This window comes from Leiobunum rupestre, chromosome 8, assembly GCF_980474605.1.
Source record: "Leiobunum rupestre chromosome 8, qqLeiRupe1.1.hap1, whole genome shotgun sequence".
Classification (NCBI taxonomy): Eukaryota; Metazoa; Arthropoda; class Arachnida; order Opiliones; family Sclerosomatidae; genus Leiobunum; species Leiobunum rupestre.
The window spans coordinates 7,102,147-7,122,309 of NC_143391.1; the positions used below are offsets into that span (position 1 = coordinate 7,102,147).

A 20,163-nucleotide genomic window follows, 5' to 3' on the forward strand; every position below is an offset into this window, starting at 1 on the left:
TGTCAAGGAAGATTTTTACTGCCGTGATGAAGCTCGTAGAAACGGGCGTGTCTTAAAGCGGGAAAACTCACGAGAAAAACTCTCGCGCCTCGCTACCCTCATTCGACGAAAACTCGTCATTAAGCCTAGTCATGGTTATTATATTATTAGCTTATCTGATTATCTCTTTTATAACAAAACAAATACCTGAAATTGGGTATCACTACACTTCTTTCGCGAAGAACATTATAATTACTTCAAAGTATTAAGTACGATAACAAATTGAGGTTTTCAAATCCGTCATTTTATAAGCCTTTTTTGCGCGGGAAGATCGCCTATTTGTTACCATGACGACGCATTCTTTTCGCGTCAAACCTCGAGCCAACGACTTTGAAATGTCGTGTTACGTCTTACACTTGACGTAGTTAAGCCCCGCCTTTTTCTCGACGCGCTGTCGTATCACCGTCTCAATGGAACCTTATAGTCCAAGAGCCCATGACAAAATAAGCATGTGATAAGGTACACGATGGGTCAAAGTATTTTTTAATTAGGTTAGTGATTTGTAACAAAGAACTGTTTGTCTTACGGGTCAAAATGGGGGCTTTCCGGAAATACGAACCACGTGACGTCACTTCCGGTAACCTTGAAAATTGATATGACCTGATATTGGTATCATTCGATTGGTCTCAACGTGCTCTTACTAAATATCGCAAAATTAACCTTCAAATCTAAACCAAATGGCGTATAAGACTAAAAAACTAATTTCGAGCCCCTCCCAAATTTACATGTATAAGACAAAATTACTTTTTTAGTCTTATACGCCGTTTGGTTCAGATTTGAAGGTTAATTTTGCGATATTTAGTAAGAGCACGTTGAGACCAATCGAATGATACCAATATCAGGTCATATCAATTTTCAAGGTTACCGGAAGTGACGTCACGTGGTTCGTATTTCCGGAAAGCCCCCATTTTGACCCGTAAGACAAACAGTTCTTTGTTACAAATCACTAACCTAATTAAAAAATACTTTGACCCATCGTGTACCTTATCACATGCTTATTTTGTCATGGGCTCTTGGACTATTAGACATTCCAAGTGTATACCTCTATAGTTTCCTGGTAGAAGCTACTAAAGAACCATATCGTGGTAAAGCCTCGGCTCCATTCGAAGGAAAAAGTAGTTACGACGAGACGGTTCTGAAGGCTCTCGTCTCTCGTTCTTCTTAATGAACGTCCACCGCGAAACTCATTAGTCGAAACGAGAGAGCGCGAGATGGGATCAGACGGGAAAAACCCAAACCACCAAAAACCACCAAAAACCACCTCAAGAGACGAAGGTTAATTTTAAACGGGAGGCAGTTATCAGAGAGTGAGATAGCGAGAGAAAGTGAAATCTACCTGGAGTAATTAAGGTCGTTAGAGGAGTCCAACTTGTTGAGTAATTTGGTCTCGCTCATGCTATTGCCTTTGTCCGAATCGGGAGGGTGCCAAGCTCGATTTAGCCACAAAGCCTCCCGCGCGTTCACGCCAGTCCTGCGCGTCGTCAAAGGCGATTTATAATATCGGTGGCGCATGACGCGTACGGAAGATGGACGACAAACAAGCGCAAGCGGACAAGAACAAGGACCAACCAGAGCGCGATAAATGAAAAATCACAAAAAGATATAACACCCGAGTTAGTATTGTTACGAGGGATATACCAGTACTAAATAAAGAATCAGCCTCGCGCCGAGTTGGGTTGAGATCATAGATATATGAAGTAGTAGAGATACACAATTCTACGAGGGACTTATGCGCTACGTTATAGCGCCATCTTTCCACGAAAAGCAAAAACAAATGACACGTGACTTCAGCTAAACGCTACAACAGGGCTATCAACATTATTAGGCCTAATCTACCGCTTTCTTTTTTCCAAATGCTAATTTTGAACCCCGGTAGATGGCACTATTACGTAGCGCATGCAGAAAATATTTTACAAATACTAATTTTGGTCACCGATTGATGGCACTATTACGTAGCGCATGCAGAAAATATTTTATAAATATTAATTTTGGTCACCGATAGATGGCACTATTACGTAGGGCATCCATAAAATATGCTAGCTGTATCTTTCATGTTCTTCCCACGGACCCGTATGCGACGTAAGGTATCTAGGCTATTTCATATATCTATGGTTGAGATGCCGTGGCCAGCGAGATCATTCAAAGGCCTTCTTAAGCGAGTTCATCTATAATTCTAAAGCGATTAAGCCAAGCTTTTTCTAAAAAGTAACGGTACTCCAACCCAACTTCGTCAAGGACGTATTTCTGAAAGTAACCGTTACCTGATATCCTCAGTCTTGTGGGCGGGAACCGCTGTTGAAATTCCAAGAAAGAAAATGAAAAAATTTCAATTAGGAGCGGTGGGGAGGGATTAAGGTAATCTTACCGCTTAGATGGGCTCCCAGGGCTTTCTTCCAGGCCAGTTTCCGCTTGAGGAAAATGACGAAGAAGAAGATGGAGAGTAAGAGGCAAAGAAGTCCGCCAATCAGCGCGATGAACCAGGGTTGCCGCACCATGTCTTGAATGTTGGGCAAATTGGAAGCCTCGGGAAGATCTGCGTGGAGGTGATGTAGTAAATTTGGATCTGTAAAAGGGGTAAATCTCAATCGCCGGCTGCCGCGTAATTAAGAGGACATTGGAGTCGCGTTTTGTCCGGGATACTCGAGCTCTCGAGGACAATTCGCCATTATAGGGGGAAGGAATTGTTTAAAACGAAAATTAACGACGATGGGTGGAGGAGGGGGGGGGGGGTCGAACGGGGAAAAGCGGTTATTATTATCGGGTATCATCGCGGCGAGGCTTAGCCGTCATGATGTACGACGCGGGAAGAGAAGCGATAGGGCAAATTCGCCACGTCGTCCGCGAGATCAATCGCGCCACCTATTTAAATTAATATCAAGGCAACGCGCGAAGACATTCACTACAGGTGCGTGCGAATGACGTTTCAGCGTCGTTATTATCGCGTTTTGCCCGTAATAAATTAAGTCGGAACAAAAGGGAGGGCGTGCGGAAACTAGCACCCTCTTCGGCCCTATATTCCCTTATCGCCATTGAATAAGGAACGATTAAACATTTCGGAGGTCGCGGCGCCGGTGCGATGAAAGCCGCTCCTAACTATAAAAGCGGCCTGTAGTAGTAATTAGAGACTTACCCATTCTGAGGGCGACTGCGGGGCTGACTGGTCCGGGCCCCATTGTGGTGAAGGCCACAGCCTGAACCTTATAGACGTAGCCCACCGTTAGGTTATTCAAGGTTACCGAAGTAGTGGTGGCGTTGGTACTCAAGTTGGAATGAATGTGCGACAAATTACCAAGGATGTGAACCTGCGAAAAGGGAACGTCGTTGATAATTGAGACGCGTTCCTTCGAAAGACGACGCTTTTAACGATCGAAAGAAAGACTAGGCTTACGTTGTATCCTTTCAACACTCCGTTCCTGTGTTGGGGCGGAGGAGGGGACCACGAAATGGAGGCGCTCGTCACATTTATCACTCGAATGTTCAGATTATCAGGAGGAGCTGACGGAACTATACGAGAAAGACGCGAAAGTTGATTGCGAATATCATCGACGGAACAGTTATCAAAGCCGAGATGGCGTTGAAGGAGTTGGAAGGCTTAGGGCTAGTTTTCACTAGTCCAAAAACGCCACGACGGTTAGCTTCGACGCAAAAAATTCCCGTTAGGCCTAATACAATATTTTTGCGTCCGCCGTCACCGTCGTCCTGTTTCTGTCCTAGTGAAAACCAGCCTTTACTTATTTCTAGTGAAAAGAACGAGATTCTTACCGTCTTCCAGGGTCTGAACGGTGCGAGAATTGCTGGGAGGGCCTTCGACGCTCTTATAGAATGGTACCAAGAAGAATTCGTACTTGGTGAATTTGCGCAGGTCGGCCAGAATGTAGGACTGGGCGGCGCCATTCAACACGGTGACCATGTTGTATTTCTCGGAGCCTCCGCTCAAGTCTCGGAATCGAATGTAAAAACCTTCCACGTACTCGCGATTGCCTTGAATCTGCAAAGAGTCCAGAAGTTGTTCGACCGAGTTTCGCAAATGATTAAAAGGTGGTTTCTTTTCGCCTGAGTACTCTTTTTATCCAAAAACGTTTTATTCGCCTGTTCCGGGGATGATAATTACTCCACCGCATAACTATTAACTTGTTCCGGAGTATTAGGGCTACTCTTTTTACTCCTTCTGTCAAGAGAGTAAATCGGATTTGGTCGTTTATACTCCGACTTAAACTATTCGCCACCACAGAATCGGAGTAAAATGACGTCATATCCTTACTCTTCTTACCTTACTCCGAAATCCCGGAACACAGTGTTCCAAAAGCCCCAATTTTTGTCCAAAATTAAAGAGAGTGCATATAATAAATCTTTGTATATATTTCGTCTATTCAGAATACCTGGATTTTTCAAATTTGTATGTTTTTCACGCGACCACTAGCGGCCAAGTTAGCTGCCTATTGCATTTTGGACAATTTTGACTTTTACATTAGATTGTAATGTAAAAGTCAAAATTGTTCAAAACGCAATAGGAAGCTAACTTGACCGCTAGGGGTCGCGTGAAAAACATATATAGATTTGACAAATCCAGGTATTCTGAATAAACGAAATATATACAAAGATTTATTACATGCACTCTCTGGAATTTTGGTTTTTGGAACACTGTGCGGAACAAGCGAAAAGAAACCAGCTATTAGGGCTCTCGGGGTTACGCACATTCCAGTACAGTTTTACAGCTATAGAGCTCATGGCTTTAACGTCGGTCAGTTCCACGGACGTGGTGGTCAAACGAGCGCGAGCTTCATCCAGGTCGTAATCGGGCAGAATGTGATCGGGCAAGCCCACGGTTCGAATGGACTCGGACACGGGGCTGGGTGGACTCATTCCGTGCGAGTTTTCGGCTCGAACCAGAAAGATGTAACGACTGTCGGGTCGGAGGTTTTGCACGATGTACGTTTCCCCGCTGACCCGATGAGCCGCCCCGACCCAGCCACTCTGAAGGTCGCTACTGTAGTATTCGACTGAAGAAACCGTCCATATTAGCATTTTGGTTTACGATGAATAAACTACCCGCGTCCTTACTCGTATAGCCAATGAGTGCGGAAGACCCTGTTTTCGAGTTGCGTCGCCATGTCAGGGCCAGAGTGGTCTCGGTCACGTTGACGGCGCGTGGACGGCTGGGTGGACCCGGAAAGGTCATAGGATCCGGAGTCCGGTGGAAAATGGCATTCGGATTTCGAGGTGCTACGAACAAAAATACGAAATAAACCATCCATTATTTTGGATTATTATTATGTGTTTTTGATTCAAGTTTACTCCAAAATATTTCGCAATCAGTCGTCATCATTTATTTAAGCTTTTCTTTCTTTATCATTTGAAGAGAGTGAAATCCCGGTACGCCGGTAAGTGGATTAAAACCTTTTTCGCGTTATAGGAAAATTTCCCGCTAAGCTGTCTCGAGCAATTTAAAACAAAAGCATTTTTCATCTGCCATTTTTTTTCGCTCATTCTCTTAAAAATAACTTTTGTAAAAATGAAATATTTCCCAAGAGACGCCCTTTCCCGGAAAACGAAGGCTCTTCTCCACCCGCTTTTTGCCGTTCAGAAAAAAATATATATATTTCGCCATTTTCCCAACGTGTGGCGCTAATATCGACTCTCCATTTTTTTGGGAAGCCTCCCGAAATTTTATTCAAGGAGTCTCCAGAGGCTAAACGGTTCAAAACGAGGGCGGGGGGGGGGGGGGTGACAATGAATGATTTTTGCCGAGAGCCGAAGAACCAGGCCAATTTTTCGGATTAAGCTTCCTAATTTGAATACAGCTGAAAAATCTGCAAAAAATTACCTTGTGAGAAAAAATAATAAAAAGGTGCCTTAGCCCCAATTTTTTCTTTAATAAAATTAGCTTGATCTAGTTTCTACTAAAAGTAATATTATTTTTCTATCTCAAATTTATCTTAAAAGCTTGAGTAATACAAAATTTTCATTGTTGAATATTTGATCACTAAGCCTTTAAATAAATAATTGAATGTTATATGTTTCAAAAAAAGGAATCTTTTTAAATTTATTAATTTAAACGATGGATTAGTGTAGTATAGGATCGACAAACACAGCATTGCCACACAAGGAGAACGCAACACGTTAAAAGTCGTGCATTTTCTTGCGTACAGTTTTCATTGGTTAGACGCTTTAGCGCCTGCTGCCGTCGGAAGGAGAAAATTCAGAAATTGTCTTCACGCCACCTGTAAAACGTTCAGCGAAAAGGTTCGTCCAATGAAATTTGTACACAACACTGCGTTAGCGTGTTTAATAGCTAGCTGTATTCTCCTTGTGTTTGTTGCTCGTAAATGTAGTTAAAACATTGTCGAGATAATTTCAAAAAATATCAATGGTTTACGGGGTAGTTAGTGTAATATTTAACAAGATAATAATTTTAAATAAGTGCAAATAGCGAACACTTTTACGTCTCGGAATAATCGAATAACTTAAATCTCCCTTTCGCGATCTAATTTCGCCCGGTAGTTGACTTCTCCCTGAACCCGGGAAAGCGACGGGTAAAACGCTGCTAGGGGCGTTGGGTTTATTTTTCGCCTATAACACGTCTAAATAAATCGAGGGCAAATACACGATAGGCGATTTTGCATATTCCATCAAAGGCGATCGAGATTGGCTCTGGTTCGATCGGGCGTGAAGCGATATATGGGGACGAAATAAATAAGGCGAGTCTGACTTATTTGGTGGCGCTGTTGGCGTTATATCAACGCGCAGAAGGTTTAAGAGCCCAGAAACGACAGAAAGGGGATTTTTGTCTCATGAAACATTCATATTGTCGCCGCTTTCTCAAACAAGAGCTCCCGAATGTACACCCTTTTTCTCCTAAAGAAGCCAGAGAAAGGCTATAACGGGGGCAAAGTTGAGCCGTCAGCGTGGCGGAAGCGAGCGCCCAAAGTCGCTAGTACCATCCCGTCACAACAGCGACATCGCGCGCCATCTTCTAACCGCGATCGGGACTATAAACACCCGTTGTAGGATTTAAAGAGCGCTTGTTGCGTATGGCTAAGAGATGGAAAAGAAGCCGAAGAATAGAATAGGACGCGAGATAGCCGGAGAATGGGTCGGTCGTGATGAAAAAAATAAGTCAAGATCACGAGGAAGAGGAGGGATGGGACGAGATAAATTTGAAGAGCGCTGACTACTACGCTATTTGTCTGATTCAATTGTGAGGGGATGACTGCGCCAGGGCCAGGCCGGCTCTCCAGATTAGCCTCTTCGTTGATTCTTCCCCTTTAAGAAGCTATTTTCCTCGCTTTTTTATTCGAAGATTCATCCATTACCCCCTTCTATAACGGTATTTTCCGTATAAGCTTTATATAGAAGCCGTTCCTTTTTAACTTTATCCGCTGTGTAAGAACCAATTTCCATTCAAAAAGAACACCATCAGAGGATGCTATTCGGAGCGGCGTTAAGGGCCGTAATAAAATACTATCGCTTCCAATGGCCGCTACTATCAAGGAACGTCATTAAACGTGTAAATCCATTTATATTCGGTCCGTCGGAGATGGAAAAGAAACTTTTAAATCTTTTTTTATGAATTTATATTTGAAATTTTAACGAATTTGAATATATTTATCCTTATCTCCCCTTTTTGAAGGTCCAATAAATTTCCCCAGATGACTTATTTTTTTGTCAAATATGAATTTTAAAAGTTGTAGACTATCGTATCTGTCACATCAACGAAAATAACGATAAGTAATAGCTGAAATATTTAGGGTATCTAGTATTATTATACTACTAATCGTATTTGCTTGAAACCCGTGCCTTCATTTCAGGAGAAAAATTGTGCGTGGCTAAATACATCATATAATGATTTTCTAAAACTATTAAATAGATATTAAATGGCTTAAACATAATAATAATAATCAGCTGGGCTTATACCCAAGGCACCACTTTGGGCCCATATAATCTAGTGAATTTCATTGCCTTTAATTCAGGTGGACGGGTTACAATACGTAAGAGGGTGGTGGGAAGTTCTACATGCCACCCGAGCATCCAACAGCTCCCTACCCTTACTATTACCGTTAACCTCTACAAGTTTTTATGGAAATGGGAAACCGAAGAACTCTGGGGAAACCCCTTTAACCAGTGGGGAGAGAAATTGCAAACTCAACGCGCTAGGAGTTTTCACCCAGTGTCCAAAGCTGGGATTAAACTGGGCTCCTTCTGCTGAAAGGCGAAAGTGCTAATGTTGGTTGCGATGTGTGCAATTCTCTGACTTCTTTCTTTCGCCTAATGACTAAAATAATCGATTTTCCAAATGAAGTTGTCGTATTAAAATTAGCCATTTTCTATATAGGAACTAAACTTACTTGACCCAATTTCTGCGAAAATAGCCGCTACGTTACGTTGAGTCAACGAACTCGTTCGGGGCATTCTTAATTATCGGTAAAAAATTAAAGGACCTCGCAAACAATCCGCAAACTAAAAGCCGCTTCCCCTAATAGTTTTCGGGCAGTTATTTCGAATGAGCGAATGAGGATTGTTTCCCCGCGAGCCTCGCACGCGCGTTTCTAAGATAAGAATGAGCGGCTGCAGTGACCGATTTAATTACTCGCTCTTTTCGAGCGAATGAAACGCGCCAAACCCCGGAGAACTTTTTGAGAAAAGCGTTTTGCCGGGAAGACACCCCCGACGACGGAGGGATTGCGCTTAGCGGAGAAGCTTAAGTAGGACTTGGGAATTAATTCTTGAAAGACAAGTTCCCCTTTTTCTTAAGGCTAAATTAATATTGAGTGACTAAGAGAGAGAAAATGATTGGAAGGCGGAAAAGTATCGCTTACATTCCACGGAAAGTGAAGCGCTCCACGATGTTTCTCCGCTTTCGCTAGTTGCGGTGCAGGTGTACACTCCGCTGTCTGAAGCTTGTAAATCTGACAACGATTAAATATAGAATTAAATAGTTGATTTTTTTGTTGCTAATTTTCCGGAGAAATAAAATGAGGAAAATTGTGCGGAAAATTTTACGAAAAATTTTACGAAAAATTTTCCGCAAATCGGAAAAATGAAAAATTTAAACAAATTACTTTTTAAGGGATTTTAATGTTTTTAACTTTTTATCGATATAAAATGTCTAATAACAGTAAACATACTATAAAACATTAATAGTGTTACAATATTAATCAGCTTAAAGCTAGTCTAGAGGTTTAGTTTTACTTTTAGACTCGAAAAAATGAGGCGAAAATGACGCTTTCTTTAGATTTGCAAAAAATATATTAGACTAATCATGGAATGAAAACTTTTTTTTATTTTTTTCCGGAAAAATACGGAAAATTTTCCGACTTACAACACTAGTTGATTTTATAAAATAAAAAGTGGTCTTGCCCAACTTGTTAAAATGTTGCTCTTACGTCACAAGACCCAGCTTTATTAGTGCATTCTTCGCACGAGCGATTTGCACGCGCGCTAGATAAAAGCTATATTCGCCTGGCGACTATAGCGCGCGCTTGTAGACTTGTAAAAGTAAGATACTGTGACGTAAGAGCAACATTTCAACAAGAAGGCCACTTTACTTGATAAAAATATCTATTAATTTAATATTTAATAAAATAAGTCTATAATATTGTTCCATCTAGGAGCAACAAAACACAAGGAGAACGCAGCTAGCCTTTACACACGCTAACGCCGTGTTGTGTACAAATTTCATTGGACGAGCCTTTACGCTGAACGTTTTACGGGCGGGGGTGAAGACATTTTCCTGATTTTCCCCTTCCGACGGCAGCAGGCGCTAAAGCGTCAAACCAATGAAAACCGTGCGCAAGAAAATGCGCGACTTTTGACGGGTTGCGTTCTCCTTGTGTGGGCAGTGCTGTGTTTGTTGCTCCTAGGTTCCATAAGTTTGTCCGATTTTCGGTATTCTAGGAACCGTCGACATCAAAAAACAGATATGTAAGCCTAAGTTAATTCATATATATTTATTAATATTTCAGTAATAAAATATAAAGTAAAAACATTTAAAAAACTAGTCATTTTGACAAGTCAAACATAATCTGAAACACTAATCCTTGGTTATTTTTAAACGACTTCATTATTTTATTAACTTTTAAGTTAATTTTACTTAAATAAAATTAAATATAAATTAATATTAATATTAATAGAAACGTTTACGAGCAACAATTTTTATTACTTTTAAATCCTAATTTGCAATGTGAATGTTTTGAGGATGCCAAGAAATTTGACAAATCTAGTAAGATTTCTTCAATATTTTACCTACCCCTGGCTAGTAGTTCCATTGCATATTTTACCTACCCCTGGCTAGTAGTTTCCATTGCAACTACTACAAATGACGTACCACGACATATCAACGCGAGGTGTAAGAAATGAGAGAAAGTCGAAAGCTCCTCTTCCTTAACTGCCAATTAGAAGTAGCTGTTTTCGTTTAAGTACAGGACAGTGTCATTATAACAACTGTTTTGAAGAGCCTTACAACGGTGTCAAAGGTCAAGAAGGCTTCGCGAAAGATACGCGACGGTCTCATAGATTGATACGTACCATCAATTTGAAGAGTATTGGAGTCCAAGATGACGAGCCTGGGATTGTTGGAGGTAACGAGGGCTCCGTTGAAGGCCCATCGAATGGAGGGGTTGGGTGTCCCCGACGCCTCGCAGGGAAGCATGGCGACGGTGTTTTGGGGCAACGTCTGATTGGCTGGTCCCATTCTTATGATCGGAGGAGGCAAATCAGCAACAGCTGCGACGAGGAAACGAATCATTAGCCAAACTTCTCCCTCGAAACGCGCTAACAATCAATGTGTCGTTAAGAAGAAGCTATCTGATATTACGTTATTCGCCCCCTCTCGCGAGCTCGACCGGGACTTTTACCAAGCAAATATGAACAAGGTAACAGACACGAAGAAAAAAACACGGCAACGCGTGGTGCGAGGAGAAGACGAGTTAACACACGACCCTAATGAAGCGGCTCCCGCTATTAATCTTCCTTCCCTCCTAGCTCCTCGCGAAGACTATATTCCCTTTACGTCTAATCTTCTCCGATCGGAAAATCCACCCTAAGAAATTCCTCGTTCACCGTTCACTCGGCCAGAACGTAATTAATACAAATAGATCGACTATCGTCTTTTTTAACGACTCAATTTTGGACATAATAATCCCGTAAAAAGCCGTATTAATGAAATTATAAATTACCTTTACTAAATTCTAACGTTTAAACGGGCGTCAGTTTATGTAGATAAATGAGTTAAACATTTGGAAGATTATTCTGGCCCGAAAATCGTCTAAGAATGGAATACGAGTAAAGGATATTTTAATTCTGTTCCCAGGCGAAATCTGCCGAGGTAATTTATCGTTATTTCCGAATTTCTTTATTTTTTTCTTCAGTTTCGAATAGATTCCGCGCTACATAAGTTAAAAGTGATCTATCAGGATCTAAGGAAAGACCTTTAAGCTTTAATATCTGCCAGAGATAATATTCTTATTTATTGAGATAAATGAGACGGAAGGGAGAAATGTGAAAATCCCGTTTGGGATGAAGGGTCGCGAGAGAGGGATCATATCCAGAATATAACACTTTCGATATAGTGGCGTCACGCGTAAAATATAGTTTTTCTCTTAACGTCAGTTCGTAAATGACGTACGATCCCCAAATCACCAATTTGAAGAGGCGAAGGAAGTGACGCTAATTACCTGTTACTTCTAAATGCGCCTTTGCCATAGTCGAACCCACTACGGAAAGAGCCGAACAGACGTAATAGCCTTTGTCCTCTTTGGTCACCCCAGATATGATGAGAGTACCGTGTTGGTTGACCGAAAACTGACCGTAAGATCGGCCCGGAAACATTAACACCTGCGTGGATGGTTCGAAACGGAAAACGGATTAAATCACCCGTTGATGACGTTACTGATAAACGTCCTACCTGATTTCCTTCTTTCGTCCAGAAAACCGATGGCGGAGGGTTTCCGGTAGCGAGACACTCAAATTTGGCGATTCCATTCAGACCCACCTTCTGGTCTTTGGGCGTTTTCAAAAATGTTGGTCTCGCTAAATAAAACAAATTGGAATCGTTGAAAAGCTATAAATACCATCTGCACGCAATAACGACAGTATATATTTTTTAAATATAGTTATATGAACTTCAGATGGTTACATTTTTAATTATTTACTCGAATTCAATAAACCGATACAAATTTGATAAGGGTGAAGATCCTTTCCCGGGTTAATCGCCATTACAGGTCAATTTTTAAGTACCCCATAGTTTTACCAGATGGCGCCAACGCTTTAGTCCCATTCGACCGAAGGCGGTTTTTGAGGTGTCCCATTCGACCGAATTAAACCGAAACGTGCGGTTTTTATGTGTCCCATTCGACCGAACGCTGCTATATAAATTGGCTTTTGCTATGTTTTCAAATTAGTTACTGAAGTCGTTTGCAATGGAGCGGATAGCTAATAAAGGAGGGTATTTCAAGAAAAGTAACTGAACCAAAACTGAAATAGTAAACTTAACCAACTCTAACCTAACCTAACCTAACCTAACCCAACCTAACCTAACCTAAACATGGATCTTCGATAGTACATACCTTATAAATAAAATACCAAATCACCCCGCCAATTGGGCTACATTTTAAAATTCTTTGGGTCGAATGGGATTTCGGTCGAATGGGAATAAACGGGCGCCAACAGTCTGAAACGTGGAAATTTTAAGACCCTAAACCAAATTACTCTTTCGTGTTTCTTTTAACTTCTATTTAAAATTTTTACATAAAATATCCCTTAAAATAGTATTATAATATTTCGTAATAAATTAGTATTTAATTTCTGCTCGCCTAAAAGTTTAAATTGGCGCCATATATTATAAGTAAAAGCAAAAATAAATAATATTACATACGAAATGTTTGGGACTGCGGCTCTGGAGGCTACATGATATTTACAAAGTGATATAATTTCAGGAGCTTCATCCGGAAATATTTCGCGTAGGCAAATATCAAATAAAATTCCAAAACCAAATCACAGGCTAATAGTTCTATTTTTTCATGTTATAAATCTCTTACTATAATATTATTCATATTTGATAAAAGCAATAAATTGGAACCTCTAAGGGCGTCGCTCTAATTGTTAACCAATTTCTGAATTTGATATAGTGTCTAACATTTACAGTTTCAGTCATATTTAATTCCCTCCCACTTCAAAAAAGACAATTTTAATTTACGGACATCTAGTGATTGTTAACCAATTTCTGAATTTGATATAGTATCTAACATTTACAGTTTCAGTCATATTTAATTCCCTCCCACTTCAAAAAAGACAATGCGCAATTACAGACATCTAGTGATACTGAATAATAGATAGTACGATATATAACAATCGTAATTACGATAAATCTAAAAATGGCGAACACACAGAAAAAAGGTTCCTTACAATGAACGGTGAGACTGGCGGAAGCGGACAGAACTCCGACAGGATTCTCGGCTTCGCAAATGTAAACGCCCTCATCGGCCGGCAGCACGTGCTTTATCCGTAGACTTTTATTCTCTTGAATTTGGGCCCTGCGTAGACAGTCAGTTCAAACGTACGTTTAACGTACATACCCCTAATTAAAATCGACCCTCGAGGGAGGTTTCAGTTCGGAAAGAATTTCAATTTCGTCGAGGGTCGGGCGGGGTCTGGGAGGGGTAAAACCCGGGGTAACGTACCTGCCAATGGGCATTTTTCCGTCCTCTCGTCTCCAGGTGATGGTGGGTGCGGGGTCCCCACCCACGCCGCACTCGAACTCCACTTGGTCGCCGGCCAACGTCGTGATATGCTCCGGAGATCGAATGAAAAACGGCTTGACTGTTCAAATTCAAACGGACAAGAATTGTTACCAGAGTTAAACGCCCTCGACCACTGATGGGCGTGCTCCTCTCATTTAGAGCGAAATTGAGCGGTAAAATATCTTATTAAAAGAGAGCAAATCGGAAATTAGAGGAGCAAAATTTTCGCCGCTCAAAAAAGAGCGAAAACTTTACCACTCAAAAAAACCGATAAAAAAGGAGAAAATTTTTAACCTCTCAAAAAAGAGCGGAAAGAGAGGAGCGAAATTTTAACAGGTCAAAGAAGAGCGAAAAGAGAGGAGCGAATCTTCTTCTTCTGCTCAGAAAAGAGCGAGGAGTGATACTTTTTCCGCTCAGAAAAGAGCGAAAAGAGAGGAGCGAAAGGATCAGTGCTCAGAAAAGAGTGAGAAGAAAGGAGCGAAATTTTCACCGCTCAATAAAGAGCGAAAATTTCGTAGCTCAAAATTTCTCGAGCGCGAGCAGATATCACACGAGTGATCGTTTCCTTAACCGAAGTTCCCGTCACTGGCTTCGACTCCTAAAGGCGTACGTCAACGGGGTAAAATAGGCGTTAAGAATTAGCCAGGGACGCGAGGCACTCCTATGCTTTTTGGTGTAATTTGACTAAGTGAACCTTTTATTTATGACTGAGGTTCGTAAGTGAAAGATGAGAGTTAAAAAAATAATAATAGAGCCTGACTGGATATTTTTGGTCCGAAAAATCGTGGACGCCCAAACTACGCGTTTTCCAGAAATCAAGATGAAAAGATAGGCTTTCGTATTATTACGGCATTGGGTCGAGATTAATGAGAGAAGAATCGAAAGAGGCACTTCGGAGTATCGTCGGCTGGGGTTAAGTGAAAACGTGATCTCCCCATTTCGGAACAGGACCACACGTTGCGATTTATTACGAGCTTCTCAATTACTCTCTTCGCCAGTTTCGAGGCGGGATTCTCTTTTTCCCACCAATCAGATTTTATTTTTAGATTTAACCGACTCTCTCGCTCCGCGCACGCGAAGTGGTATTTTTAAACGCGCGGGCCACGGATTTACGAAACCGTTTGATCGACTGATTAATGCGTTTCGAGTAGGCGGAACACGCGCGTGGGAAAAGGCAAAAATGTAACACGTAATAGTTTGGTAATTAAAAGTAATCGACGACTCCGCCGAAGGTATAACGACCTCCTCCCGTTTCAAGCGAAGCCGATGGAAATTCTACCCCAAATACAACGATAGAAATAACGTTGCCTTTTTCGTAATCGGGCACATCCTTATGGATAGTGATTTTTATAATTCCGGAGAGGTGGGGACATTTTTTGATCCCAAGCTGATTATTCAGATTTGTAAATGGAATTTGAGATTTGAGAAGTTGATTGAGATTTTTATATATAACCACGAATGTAATTATAAATAATATTAAGTAAAAACCAGAACGTTTTACCGAACACTATAAGTACTTTAATATTAAAAATAAATTCTTTAGAGTCATGTCACCTGCTAATAATTATTACTACTATCAGTCTACTACTATCATAAGTTGCATAATTACCCTAAGTGTGTCAGTAAGATAAATTTTACAATGATACCTTGTTTAACGGAAATGACGTAAATGACGTCACTTTTTCCAGTGACGAAATTTACTTCACTTTATTCGGGGACGAAATTGGCGGGAACATTACAAAGACCATATACGGTACTAGATCGGAATTCGCGAGTCCTACGTTTCTTTGGTCCGTGTAGAACAAGCTCTCATTGATGAATTTCTATGGGAAAGGCTCTTATTGGCACACTTAGGGTAAATAGTGTGTTATATTAGAAATAAAATGTTTTAAATATCCATGAGATCTTTTCTTTAAAGACTTTATTTTTATTATTCCCATACCATGGATTTAATTATAACTGAAATATTAAAATTTAAAATTAATTTTTTTAATTTAAGTTTTTACAGTGTACGTGAAAACGTTGTTTTTACTTTATTATTTAACCATTTGGTGTATTGTTTATCATAAAACGTATTTATTTTTTGTTAGGGAAATCATGGTCGACGTTTCATTTTGTAACGGGATCGAAAGACGTCAGTTTAAAGAGACAATGCAAAGTGTTAATTTTCTTTTGGAGAATTTCAAGACTTTTTTCACAATTAACCCGATCAAAAGCTTATTTCTATTGATCATTAAGGGCTGGTTTTCACTAGAGCAAAATCGCCACGACGGTGGGCTTCAGCGTAAAAAAATCACCGTTAGGCCTAATGCAATATTTTTGCGTCGACCAGCCTTTAGTCAATAAAGTCAGTCCGCGTTTCATTAGAATATAGTAAAGTGGCAGTTGTTAGGCCTACAAATCCGAGTGTTCCAGGCTCTTCGAGTTTCTGTTAAAGAGGCAAATAAAAGCTGTACTTTTCCGGGCACCAGGCGGACCTCCTTCGGGCGGGGTCGGCTGATTGACGCGCGAAGAGAGAGCAACTTCTTAGCGATAATTAACGTGTTAGGCCGAGCTGACAAGCGCGTTCTTTGAGAATAACCTTCAGCCAAATCATAGGAGTCGCCTCTCTAAAACCCCGAATTTCCGAATCAGTCGATTTGACAGCTAAAGGGTTAGCGCTGTTTTCTTTCGCTCCTCGGTCAGGCGAGACGAAACGGGGGCTTCTTAGCCAGATAACGGCTTTCAAAGAAAGTGACGAACGAGAAAGCTCACCATCACGACTGATGCCAACCGGCAAAAGTTTAATTATAGACGCCGATGCAAAAATCACCTTGATTTTACGCGATTCGAACTGCCTCGAAGGCGAGTGATTCCTCGACGGAAGGCTTGTTTTCGAGGAGTTGGATACACCCGAAGAAGAAGAGTAACCAAGAATAATAATCAGCTAGGCCAATACCCAAGACACCACCTTGGGCCCAAGTCATCTAGCGACTTTTAATGCCTTTAAACAGGTGGCCGGGTTACAACGCGTAGGAGGGTTGTGGCAAGACATTCATGCCACGCTAGTCAACGGCTCCCTACACTGACTATCAGCGTTAACCTTAACATGTTTTTATGGTAAGGAGAAAGTCAAGAACTCAGAGAGGAATGAGTTCAGGGTTGGCAAGAGCCAGCCAGACTGGATTAAACCACCCTGGTTTAAGCCGGATTTAACCACCAAATAAAATCCATGGTTAAAACCACTTTTTTTAATAAAAAAATTGAGAAATTAATTAGAAACATTGACAAAACTTAACCTTCACTTTTTGTCGCGAGTAATGAGAGCTAACATATAAGCAATTAGGGTATCTTAAAATTAATTTTGCGCGTGAAAAAACGCTGCCATGTTAGGGTATAAAAGCGGGTAAATAAGTCTGCTATACCTCACAATGTAAAGGTACTGTCACGCGCAAAAACGTAATTTTTAAATCGGGAAATTTGAGCAATGAGGGCTTGATTTAAGTAATTTGATCATTTTTTAATAATAGTTTTAACCGGTTTAAACCACCGGTTATAGCCGGATTTAACCATACTGGATTTTTCAATTTTTAAAAAAGCCGGTTTTTTGCCAACCCTGAATGAGTTGTTCCGAGATTTCAACCAGTGCCACAAGCTGGGTTCAAACCCAGCTCATCTTGCTGCGACGCGAAAGTGCTAACCACTGCGCCACCCCATTTCAAGGATGGAAGGTAAAAGATTCTTTCTTACCGTGTACGGACAAGCTGGCCGCCGGGGACTCCCTGGAACCCACGAGGTTCTCTGCCACGCAGACGTATCTGCCCTTGTCGCCTTGCCGGACATCGGACACGATCAAATTCCCTTGACTGGAGAGTCGAATTCGACCGGTGCCCACATTGACCGGGTCGCCGTCCTTCATCCACTTGATGGTGGGTTCTGGGTGACCTCTGGGCGGACTACATTCCAACACCGCGGTCTCTCCGGCCGCCACCCTCACAGTCTTCGGGATTGTTCGAAAATCGTCTCTCAAAACTAAAACAAATCAGAGAATAAACAGATTAAATTTACATTTTTTATTATATCTATATGGTAATTTAATTTCGTAAGCTCGACGTGAAGTAGCTCTTTTTTCAACAGATGTCGCTAGCGTCGAAATCAAAACAAGATGCTTACGCTACATTTTGACCCAAATGGCGGGACTTAAAAGTGCCCCTCGCGTTGATTGGCTTGTTTGTAAATTTGACAATAACCTATCCAATATATTTTATATGGAGTATATAATTTAGGTTAAAGTTCACTAAGTAGAGTATAAGTTATCTAATTATAATACTCTACAATGGTTCTCTGACGACGCTATTGTTTCGCTATTTTGAATTTTAGCTTCCTTTACCATTAATAGATGGCACCACGCTCTCCAGTTAAGTCTTTTTTTCGAAGAATCATACAGATTCATTGCCATCTCTAATAAAACAGATTCATTGCCATCTCTAATAACAAGGGCCTTATCATAATACAGATAGCAATAATAGAGACGACTGCTGCTTTAAATATTTGTAAATTAGGTTACCGTAAGAAATATGCAAAAATGCGTCTAAAATTTATATGAACATTATTCATCGAAAAAAGGTAAAAGATAATTTTTCCAGATTGACAGGACAAGCGGTAATTAACGCAGGTGTTCCGAAATCGGTCGTAGGTCTATATAATATTTAACTCCTAAAATATATAAGTATAGTTAGAGGGCGTCTAGAAGGGGCAACGGGGATTATATTTGACGCGAAGGATGATGAAGAGTAGGCTTAAAGGGAACGCGTGTAGGCTTAGGAAGAGGGACGAAAAAACGGGCCAGACATCGAATATCTCTCCAAGAGCGAGCGCAGATAGAAATTAGGGGAATGTTGCGGAGGAAGGCGTGAAATCAGATCCGAATGGCGCGAGGGCGTTTCGCGGGAGCACCATCCACGCTCGACACGAGTCCAATTTCTACCCCAACAGAGAGAAAGTGAAAGCGAAAAATAGATTCTCGACACGTAACCTTGAAAACTAGTAGGGGATAAGGTTAACATCTGTCTCTCAACTTCAACGCCACAAAAAAAGCGCAAAGAATAATGTAAAGGTGAGCCGAAAACGTTTATAGAGTGTTTGGCTTTTCTTAAACCCTATTTAGAAAAAGTTCGGTCTCGGAGGGAGGTATTCCTTCGAAGACGTCACGGATGATGTAAGACATTGACCCTCGAAGCCCTCTCTGGCGTATTACAAACGTTCAGATACGCTTATCACTTTATACTAAAAGACTTTGAGACGGAGGCCCGCAAAACGTGAGCCATTTAAGTAGGTCAGTGTTTTTGGAACCCCCCAAAAATTCAAATCGAAAGTATTTCTAAATAAATTGGAACTTTAATATTGTACGATACGCGTAGTGGGTAGTTGGTAACCGGGCACTTTGGTTCGAGGCGTCGCGTTCCTACGGTCTATTTGACTCTAGGAAGATTATATACTGTAGAAGGCGAAAGGCGGAAGAGAGTGGCCAAGGGCAACAGCTCGCGCGCTCATTCGGCATCGATGGCATCCTGGAAAAGAAGTCGGGGTTCGGAGCACCCGAGTCCATTCATCAAGACGAAGCTCCCCCGCAACGACGGCGGAGGAGACCTACCGTTCCAGACCTAGCGAGAGACAACGCGAGAGCCAAGGAGGACAATTTCTCTAATGTTCGGAACGGGAGAACATTGGAAAAGAACCGGTTTTAGAGTTCACTCCCGTAGGCGCCCTATCAATGGGTCGCGCGGTGAATAAGCCATTATGGCTGACAGGACGAACCCATAGCTATAGCCGGGTCCCAGCTCTCGACGGCGCGAGCTGCCACCGAAGGAAGAGGGATGACGGATGATCCCAAAGCCCGCCGTTTTGAATCCACCATTCATCACGACTCTGACAACGGGGATTAAGGGGGGCCGAGCCACCTTGGCCGCCCCCGCCTGGGCCCCCTGGCTTAGAGTAGGGGTTCCGCAACCCCGACTTTCCAAAACCTTTTCCACGGACTTTTCTCTAATCTTATAGCGGAGCTTATCCCGGGGAAAAGACTTAAAAAGAGACGGCACCTCCTCTTCGTTTTGGCGCGACGTCACTTAGCATTTCTTGGCCCGACATAAGGAATATCCCCTCCTCCCGCCTCTTGTATTATTCAACGTATTACCGTTGATTTTTCAGGATGATAAGGGAGCTGGTAATTCGAGAAAAATGCCCCCGTACGATGGCGCTGCTGATGCAGTCTCGGATTAAGCGGAGGCTGGCGGCAAAAGAATGGAGAGCCATCTTCCGGTAATTGATGAGAGATGGGAGGACATTATCGCGTTAATTTTCATAAACAAGCTCGGGAAAGCAAAAACAAAAGCAAAAAAAAACACACGCT

At 41.6% G+C, this 20,163-nt stretch overlaps 1 protein-coding gene across 3 annotated transcripts in view; it reads right to left on the reverse strand.

Moving 5' to 3' along the window:
• Positions 1-20,163, reverse strand: part of LOC149932264 (roundabout homolog 2-like) — a 156,561-nt gene that overhangs the window by 4,748 nt on the left and 131,650 nt on the right. For 2 of the 3 annotated variants that reach the window (XM_090156896.1, XM_090156894.1), the window contains exons 3-17: positions 17,505-17,786; positions 13,716-13,854; positions 13,441-13,568; positions 11,942-12,066; positions 11,712-11,871; positions 10,564-10,761; positions 8,856-8,945; positions 5,101-5,262; positions 4,735-5,039; positions 3,802-4,027; positions 3,428-3,543; positions 3,170-3,341; positions 2,405-2,572; positions 2,301-2,331; positions 1,376-1,510 (exon numbers count right to left, since the gene is read on the reverse strand). In XM_090156896.1, the coding sequence (XP_090013022.1) occupies positions 1,376-1,510; positions 2,301-2,331; positions 2,405-2,572; positions 3,170-3,341; positions 3,428-3,543; positions 3,802-4,027; positions 4,735-5,039; positions 5,101-5,262; positions 8,856-8,945; positions 10,564-10,761; positions 11,712-11,871; positions 11,942-12,066; positions 13,441-13,568; positions 13,716-13,854; positions 17,505-17,786 (2,437 nt within the window). The remainder of the gene's footprint in view (positions 1-1,375; positions 1,511-2,300; positions 2,332-2,404; positions 2,573-3,169; positions 3,342-3,427; positions 3,544-3,801; positions 4,028-4,734; positions 5,040-5,100; positions 5,263-8,855; positions 8,946-10,563; positions 10,762-11,711; positions 11,872-11,941; positions 12,067-13,440; positions 13,569-13,715; positions 13,855-17,504; positions 17,787-20,163) is intronic. The other variant, XM_090156895.1, reaches the window with a different exon arrangement.